At 42.8% G+C, this 9,991-nt stretch overlaps 1 protein-coding gene across 1 annotated transcript in view; it reads right to left on the bottom strand.

Annotated features, from left to right (window-relative positions):
- The window catches only part of LOC104498776 (uncharacterized protein C14orf80-like), a gene marked incomplete at both ends in the record, with an annotated part of 25,794 nt that overhangs the window by 1,346 nt on the left and 14,457 nt on the right, over nucleotides 1–9,991 (bottom strand). Inside the window, one exon of the mRNA XM_010142195.1 lies at nucleotides 5,061–5,231. Within this exon, the coding sequence (XP_010140497.1) occupies nucleotides 5,061–5,231 (171 nt within the window). The remainder of the gene's footprint in view (nucleotides 1–5,060; nucleotides 5,232–9,991) is intronic.

Genomic DNA, 9,991 nt, shown 5'->3' on the forward strand with positions numbered 1-9,991 from the left:
GAATAAGGCATTCCCTTAAGAGCAGGCTAAATGGATACTGGAATAATCCAGTATTTGTATTTTTATAATCTGTTACTGATAACCACAACATACTAAAGAAGAAACAAAGCTTAAAGAGGGAAACAGTACCAAGACAAAAGAAGCAGGTGAGAGGGTGAGAGGCAGAGCATGTACACCTTTTGCTTCACGGCACTGGAATGGACCGAGGTGCAGGCAGGTCTGATTTAACCTTACCCTAACTTGGCATGAGAGTACAGGCACAGCCCACCACTGAGCACCACTTCTAGGCGGTCCCAGCACCAATTCCTAAATACCCTTGAGCTTAGACACCCTGCAGGGAGTCAGCTTGTCTAGTTCACCTACGAGAAGTTGAAATGGGGGGCTTGTTCATAGTTCACGGGCGCGAGAGGAAAAACTTCCCCTGCATTAGAGAATGCACTATTGACACCTAACGGCAAAACTTAGGAAAAAACAAAGATTTTCGAACCAAGTATATCAAGACAAAAAAAGATATAATCAAGTAATTTGCAGAGTAGATTCTTCATGTCAAGACACAGATACATCCAACAACTGCAGTTTAGCTCACTCATAAATTACTGACAGTGAGCACCAGTCTCTGCCCTCTGTAATCCAGGGATCAAGACTTTGTCCTTGTCCCTTTACTCTTTCACTACCACAGCGGATATATAGATACGACCAATCCGCTGTAATACATCTTATTCTATATTGTTTCTCTTAGAGGAAGCACAAGAAACCACCCCGTTCACAGGAGGTGTTTCCCAGTGCTGCTCTGGATTCTTACCAAGAGAATACAACTCTTGCTCTTACAGTTTCCAAGCGTATTACAATCATTATTGTCATTTTACCACGATCTGACAATGCCAGCTATGTTAAACTTTCTTCTATCATCAAGAACGCCATTTAAAATCACTTCATTCCCACTAAGCTATATGCACATTCCACAATCAGATGTCCACCCGCTTAACAGAATTCACCTCTGAACCCTCCCTATTTCAGGCGTAATTTCTGTGCTAGTCTTTTAGTGGATGGACAATACCTGAAAATACCCACAGGAAATCCATCAGGTTTGCAGAAAACTCATTTATTCCACTATTTCTTTTCACCTGCTGATCGTGGCACAGCACATTAAAACAATGCCAGTTTTAAACCATACAGGTTCCCACCAGTTTTTCCTGAAACTATACACGGCTTCTCATTCACATTTTAAGACAAAGTGATAACTCAAAGCCTAACTAAAACCAGCTGCTCTCCCCCATGAATTCAAGAGGGATAAAAAAAAAGGCAGAGAGATGTTCCTCTGGCACTTGATAAGAAACAGAACAGAAAGAACCAAAAGGTGTGCCTTAACACAGTAATTTATTTTTCACACTTCCATATATTTGAAGGTATATCGGGTAAATATGTACCACTGAGAATTTCAAGGGAATTATAACGGTATTACTATACTATACTTCCAAAGCAGGCCAACCTGCTCATGTTGAGAAGCCGTTAAAATGTTATTCAGCAGCTCACAGCCTCAGGCTGCAAAATTCCTCAGCAACAGAGAGGTTATGATTTCCCTGAGGAAGTCTTCCTCCTACAGCAGGACATGTGTGTGTCTGTAGGTTCCAACACGCCTTCTAGGAGCTGAAGTCACTGAAAAGCAGCTTGTCTGAAGAGCTAGCAAAGACCTAGTCAGACCACCTAAGAAGCAATTCCCAACACGACTGGCTGTAGCTCCAGGGAGGCTTCCCTCTTGGGTAACCTACACTGGTGACTGCAGAACGTCACACCATCAGCCTTAAGTGGCTGCGGGCAGCACAGAGGAGAGAGCAGCACCAGCCATCAGTTTCAGTTACCATTTGTGTACTTTAGAGAGAGAACAGCCATTTATTTTTGTCTGTTTCCCCTCGAATCTCCCTCCTACTACTCCCTTACCTTTTCTTCAGGCAGTACAGGACTATCGCATTAAGACATCAGTCATCACATCTAACCTGAAAGCACGTCCCCAATCACCCAAGCGATTCAGAATTTTTTCACAAAATCACGGGAACAGAAAAGATCTTTGGAGGTCTTTAGTCCTACCTCCTCCTCTAACAAGGACTACCACCGACGTCAGTTCATGGCTTTGTGCATGTGAGTCTTGAGGTCTCTGAGGATGGAGACCACTCAGCACCTCTGGTGACCTGCTCCAACGCTGACCATCATTCCAGAGAAGCTTTCTCTAATATACCTGAACCTGCCAAGCTATAATCAGAGGCCCCTTCCCTTTTGTATTCGGGCACTGCTGAGAAGACCATGGATCCAACTCTGTAACTACCATCCCTGTATCAAATAGCTGAAGGCAGCAACTAGGTGACCTCTCCCTCAGGCTCCTCTCCACCAAAGAAAACAGCTCAACTCCCTCAAACTCTTCTTGGAGGTCATGCCCGACTCAGCTAGCTTGTCTATCTTGGTAGCCTCTCGCTGGATCCTCTGCGTACACTTCTTATTTCCAGTAGCAATATCTGTACTGAAAAAACACCGAGTGGAAAAGCAGTCATCTCCTGAATAAGAACACATTTTCCAAGTGTGGTGTGCTCCAAATAGAGAATATGGTATTTTAGAGCCTCTGTGAGTCACAGAATTAAATCTGTGCAAGTGTCACCACTAGTTGGCAAAAATTACAGCTCATGATCAGCCGTAAATAAGACTACTCCACAGATGAGATACGTAACCTGTTAAGTTATTAAACAGAGCAAGTCAAAGCCTTAATTATAATTTTGTAGAGAAAGCCCGCCGTAAATCTTTCAGCATAATTAAAAAACAAAACACTCGTTAGCCTTTTGCATTCTGCATTTGTGGTTTGTATGAGAAAAGCAGCAGCTCATGGAGGGGTCATATTTGGTCAGCTCAGTTTTCTAACAGTTTTCTAGGTTAGTATAAAAGTTTTAAACTTAATGCAGTAGCACGGACAATTTCTCCAGAGAGCCAGGAAATAAGTCAGTTATTGTTTATGCAGCTGTTAAACTGTGTAAGTGTGTCATATTTCGTGTTACTGTAAATGTTAACATTAACGTGGCACTGTAATGAAGGCCCCTCTGAAGTGACTTTCACCTTTCAGTTTTCCTGCTTTTAACACAGACTAAAATATAAACCACAGCACCGCACTTTATTACAGCTCTGAGCAGAACTCCCACAGCTGCACATACGTATTTGAGCACGCGTAATATCAGTGTGTGATCACATATGGAGTAGCCGGGCTCCAGTCTGTCCTCCTATGTATACATCCAGGATGGCAGCCCTCTACACTGCAGAACAGTGTACGCTGCAGAACAGTCTATGCTGTAGAACATAGTCTGACCCTAAGAATCACCACCAGCACCGCTTACTGCTTTCAGTTTACTCCAGTAATGCCTGCTGGAGAATGGCGGCTTTGGGATGAACAGAGAAACATTCTCCCTCCTGCTTATTCTTCCTGATTCTGGAAATCAAGGTCCAGGGAACTGCAGTATAACTAACCTGCTTCAGATTTGTCTGACTGTAATGGTCCTAACTTTAGGAAACATTTTTCCTCAGATAGACATGGGAAAAAGAGTTCAAGTTTATTTCAAAGTTCAGTCACCACAGGAGGTCATCATCTCCCCCGTCAACAAGTTTAACATGCTGCCCAACCAGCACTTCATTTCAGTGCCTGATCTGCACCACTGAGAGTACCCGTTTGTACTCGAGGCCCCAGGTTCAACCCGCTGTTAATTCTTCCTTGGCCTCATTAACTGCAAGCTGAGGCATTGACGCTGCCTAACCATTTCTAACTGCCAAGTACTCCATAAATCAGAGCACTGATGATGAGTTATGGAGGTATTTGCTTCACTTACAACAAAACTCAGCATACCTTAAACAGAGGTAGTTTATCAAGGGGAGAAGATGCCAATCATTTCTATCACTACTCCCAATAGCATCGCTGTCTAGTCTCAGTGCAAAAGCCAAGGACTGCACCTGCACCCAGGAGAACTGCTGTCTTCGTTCCCAGATCAGGAAAGCACGTTCGCGGTGGGCAACAAGAAGCAAAAGGTTATTTTAGATGCTGCACACACAGCACCTGATCGTTCCCTAGGGCTGCCAATCAGACATCTTCCCTAGCAATCAATGTGGGTAAAGAACAAAATGGAACCTCATTATAATTTTCAGCATTGCTCTGTCAGACACAGGATTAAAAACAAGAAGGCATCTTCATTCAAAACCCTCTTGTTCGATTCTGATGACTTTGATAAACGTTGTTCTTTAAGGTTTTCTGTGAAGCTTCTGGCTACAATACCAAGTGGCTCGCTATAAGTCACCTGAAAAAATACAATCGGAGAATGGGAGCCTAGGGAAAACACGACTGAATAACTTTTTGGACTATCTTTAGAACCATTTTTTAAATTAGTCTCTGCAGTCACCATCACTGCCAACTTTGGGACTGCAGGCTGTTTCCATCCTAAGAGACATGATGCTCCCAGATGTCTGTGGTTTCAGACAGGCATATAAACATCATTCATAAACGGGAACAGAAATGGAATCTTAGCAAGGCAGAGACCACTGTTGATTCCTGATTTAAAAGCAGGCAGATTTGGGGTTCTGCTTAGATGTTCCCCAGTACCTCAGAAAGCAAAACTGCATTTTATTTTGCTACTATTACTTTCAACATCCATGCTCAATATTTAGAATCCACATTTCCAATGAACTTATAGTTCTGAATCACTGCTGCTTGTCTGTGGGACCAGAGTGCTCTGCCTTGCTTCTACCAGGCATTTTCTGAGAAAAACAGAGACAGCCTGTGGTTGCAGAAGTGACTCATGTGCCGACCTGCAATAAAAGACTTCTATGCAACAATTATAACCTTATCAACACTGTACATGTACTTCATTTTCTCATGGTCCTTCCCCACTGGGGAAAGGTGGCGTATTTCTATTTAGAGTAATTTGCTTATCGATGGAAAAAGCAGAACTAGCAAACAAGAATAATTTGTACATTTAGCACTAGCTGATGAGGCTTTTAAATAATAAACAATGCCATAGCGAGTTAGAAGAATCATTTACCTTGTGCAAAAGTTTGCATTGCTCTTGGTGCTGAGCATGCAAACTCCGCCACTGGAACCTCAGCCTCCCGTTTAACCACTGAAGATATCGAACATCGACTCTGTCTTCCAGCCTGTATTCAGGGGCTACTTCAGTTGTACCTTCCTGGCTGTTAGGCAGATCATCTTCACACTAAAAATGGAAGAGAATACCAAAATGTTTCAAATCAGCTTCAACACTTTCAAATCATTCAGTAGCAAAAAACATACAAGGGAAATCCCCCCAAAAGGAAGAAAGTTCCAGTGGTAGAGAGAAATTGCAATCTTTTAGAATACAGGACAGCAAACAGCCTAAACAAGTATTGAAGTCTGGAAAAAATATCAGCTTCTCAACTATGATGTGGTGAGCTGTCTCCTCTCCCGTTTTCATTTTCCATACCCAGGAAGTCACAGTTTTCCTGAGACAGCAAGCATGTTCTTCACCCAGTTGGGGAAAAAAAAAAAAAAAAAAAAAAGATCACAGTTTGACTAGATTCTAATCTGTCAAAAACCATAAAAAACAGATTCAGCTCCTGCAGCATCTTCCCTGAAGTGCTGCAGGCTGTATTCAGTGACCCTATTTTATAAATTAATGCCTTATATAATTGCAGGCCTGTGCTTTCCCAGCTCTTTTCTTGTCTCCATCCAGCATTTCCCTTCTTGCAGACAGAGGAAAATAAACAACGATCCAGCTGACATCGGCAAGGAGTCCACAAAGACACTCCCAGCTACAGCTGTCCCACCTGTCTTGCCCTGTTTTGCATTTCTCTAGAGCAATTTGGAAGGAAGAAGGGAGAAGCAAAGAGTTTCCTTCTGTTCATCTTGTCCCACTTCCCGTCTGCTGCAGGAAAAAAAAAAACCCAACCAACCACCACCTTCATCTTCTGTATAAAATTTCTGCTGAGCCAGTGGCATAAAGCTGTCTGTCATATCTCTTTCCCAAGGAACATGGAGGGAATTCCACCTCCCCCAGCCTCTTGCACAAAGAGAGCATTCACATTTGAACAGATCCCTCTCCATTTTCAGCAAAGACTCCTGTAGATTGAAAATTAAAAGAGGAGGAAGACATGGGTTGTTTTCATTCTGATGCCACTAACAGCACCTAAAGAAAGGCTGTGCCATAAACTGCATCCAGTCTATAGAAAGTCCAAACAATAAACACAACACACAATTCTAAATTTTTTACTATAGCCTGTCGTAAGAAGTAACAGAACTGCAAAGGCATGGTTATTCAGCGCATGCTTTCACCAGCTAAGAAAGTGTCTCCCAGTTGCTGGGACTCAAGACATTTCTTTAAAGTGGAAATTTAAAAAGTCTACTTGAAACATGACTGTTTTCAAGAAAACACTTAAGCAGATATTTGGACCCACAGACCTTGACGGTAGTTAAACATATGTGCTTTCCTGCTTCACAGCCTGCCATGTTCAATAAAACCTTACAAAGATTCAGTTGGCAGGCAAAGCTTGAATGTAATTCCAATTTGGATCCTAAACTAAAAGTGCAAACTGTAAAACAAGGAGAGTTTAATCTTGCCTTAAATGCAGATTTCAGCAGAAGGATATCTATAACTGTGATCAAATAACCCCCTAATGCTTGTTTCAACCTAAATATCACCTCGGTTGACAGGGCCTCTAATAGAGTGAGTGTTCATATCATTTATAAGCACAAAAAAGCTGTTCTGGTCACATAACAGAATGTATCAAGGCTACAGGTTTTTTCCCTTTGCTTCTGTGGCTCAAATATAATACACGCTATAAATCACAGGGGCATAGGGTTGGTAAAGGGCTTTTCCTTTTAAAGGAACAGATTCATCTGGAAAAAAACCAAAAAGCAAGTATCTCCTCTGTGCCAACTGCAGTGTCACTCTTTGTCCTCAGATGCCTTTAGCTCCATGTCTCTGTATCAAAAGTCACTGTGTCCTAGGGCACTGTGGCCCTAGCTACGTCCCCTCATGGTCCAGACTGTCTTGTTCTCACCAGGAGAGGTTTCTGGACTATGAAACCACACAGATTCAATTACCAAGTTGTGCACGGACATGATGAGCCAAGTAATTGGACATTAGTCACTACAGCAGAGAAAACACATGTGCAAACAACATTAAAACACTTGACACAATCGGCCAGGAGGTCACAAGGCCAAAGGCAGACTTGAGATTCCCAGATTAAAATGCGTGTTTTCCATAATTTACAGTGCAACTTCATCTTCCCGGGTTAGAGGTTTCAGAACAGCACAACTACTGCTCTCCTAGGGATTCATTTCAGGAAGGAATGGCATTAGACTCGATTGCTTTGGCAGTACAGTGACAAACACCATGCAGAGCTGATTTTATTGTAGCAACCTGCCTTATTAACATCAAAATACGGAAGCCAGCCAATGCATTTTTTAACAGGTTCTTTCTATTATTTATTTCACAACCTGCACAAAAAAATCTTTTACTACAAAATACTTAGCCTGGCATAAAGTAAACAAGGTAAAAAAAAAAGTCTCACATATTATAGTGTGACCTCAATTTCTGGTCCCATCTTTACAATCTAAGACTATTTACTGCTGTCCCAGTGGGAGGAAAATTACTGAACTACCAGCCCAAGCTAGAGCCTTTGTTTCAAATACCACTGTGAACTTATCTAATCCCTGCAGCAATATGGGTGCACACCTACATTCACCTCTGAGATACAAGTGCATGTTATTTAGTCAAACTCACAAAGAGAGTAGCCAAGGCAGTTACCCGGGGCTCTCAATGGCCTCCCCACACCTGGAACACTCTGCAGCAGCTCTGGAAGAGACCATTTCATAGCCACTTACCAGAAAAGCTTTTTGCTTGTAAACTGTTTGCTGTAATTAATGTTTCTAATGTTTCTCTTTGGTCCTGTTTCAGAGAAGGGAGGCTCATGGTCTCCAGCTACAGAATAGTGCCACGGGCTTGCAGTACAACAGCCACATCAACAATGAGGGTTTCAATGCCCTCACTGCGGCGTCAGAGTCTTTTCCCATTATGCCGGTGACACTTGAGCTAGTCTTGTCAAACTGGGTGATGTGGAGTCACCAGAGCACCCGTGAGGAGTGTAACTCACACAGAAGCTAGAACAAAGCCCCTCAATTCCACTCCCACTGTAACTCACCCCAAACGAGCTTTTCTATCCTAAAAGCTCAAAGCCTCTAAGACATCTGTCCTAAAAGCTCAAAGATCTCAACATCCATTCATTGGAAAGACTGAGAAGCGCAAGCACAAGGCTGATGAAGGTGACGTGCATATACTTATGTGAACTCTCTTCAAGACAATTCCTGAAATACTACCCTGCCTGCACTTAGGCGGAACTTAAATCCAGCTCGCCTGTGGTAAAAGATCCAGGCAAATAACCAGCTGAGCCCCTTAATAAAAACACATTCCAGGACACCAGGCATCATCATCCCAACTAAGGTAGATAACAAACCTCAAAACGTACCTCAAGCTCATAAATACACCTCTGGCTTAGTCACAGCTAAACACAGTTTATGTCCTAAGAGTATATATTTAAGATTTTTGCAAGGCAGCTGAGAATTTGGTCTCCAACACCACACGTGTTTTCCCCTGAACATTCCCCCCCAGGCTATTTCAAGTCCAATTGTTACAAAAAGAGATGCCAGATCATTCTAAAAACCTGTGAATGGACTTGCGGTTACATAGCGTAGCAAGTGCAAAAAAAGCCACAGCCCTCGTGGCAGACAAGTGAGATTCACGAAGCACACTTAAATGAAAAAAGCCATCCGACATAAAAGTACTTCTAGGAACAGAAAAGGGGGTGGGAGAAATGAGAGGGGGAAGAAAAGACATGGCAATATATCAATCTTCATTGACATTCAGATATATATCTGAGTAAATAACTTGCACGCAACGTGCTTAGACATCAGAGATTAAGAAGTCCTAACTTCTATAGCAGAAATAAAGCTTCTCATTTTTGTTTGAAATACAAAGCAATCCCACATTAGTGCAAATTGGAGACCAGTTCTACCAAGAGCAGATGGAGATACCTTAACCAAATACTTCATCACATAAATAGTTTACCAAAGAACAACAGAAGCATCACTGTGTTTGTAGACATGGGAGAAGGAAGCATTTTTTGCACTACTTCTTGCTCCATTTGAGGATTTTAGTGACCTGATATACAATTGATCTTGCTCTCTTCATACACTTTGAATTAAACTCCAAAACTTATTCTAAAGCAAAATTCCTTGCAGATTCCTTGGAGATCTTACAACACGCCACAAAACCCCCTTTGTTGTGCAACTTCATCACCATTGGGCATCTCCTGTACTTTTCCAATTCATATATTAATGTTTGTAAATTCTTACCTGAATAAATTTACTGTGCACAATGGACACGAAAAGGCCTCTGCTGCCTGCACTGCTGTAAGTCCCAGAGATACTCTGTCCTGACTAGAAGCTGCCACACCTTGCCAGAGGACACCTTGCCACCTGCTCGTCCCCGGCCTGCTACGGCTCTTCCCCGGACGCCTTCTAAATCCCTCCAAGGATCATCTCTCTGCTTCCCTGTTTGGCCAGCCAGAAAACAACCTGCTGCTCTTCCCGTGGAGAGGGAACCCTTCTGGAACATGGGCACAACATACTTAACCCAGGGATATTTGCATGAAGCCAACTCCATGACATCAATCCTTGAGCAGAGCAAGATAAAGCAGAACTGCCAGCTGAAACCTCCAGTGCACGCTCCCAGCCCATCCTCACCTGCACCTCAGTTAATCTGGGTCTAGACAGACTATGTGCTCTCAGGTACTTCTAACCCCACGGCCTGATTATCGCAAAGGTGGGAAGGAGCGCGTCTAGGTCTCTCACCGCAGGGCTCCGGAAAGGCAAAGCAATCGCATAAATCAAGCCAATAAAGTGCTTCTGCAGCTTTCACTGAGCACTCATTCTGAACCG

Source organism: Buceros rhinoceros, unplaced genomic scaffold (assembly GCF_000710305.1).
Source record: "Buceros rhinoceros silvestris isolate BGI_N320 unplaced genomic scaffold, ASM71030v1 scaffold44188, whole genome shotgun sequence".
Classification (NCBI taxonomy): domain Eukaryota; kingdom Metazoa; phylum Chordata; class Aves; order Bucerotiformes; family Bucerotidae; genus Buceros; species Buceros rhinoceros.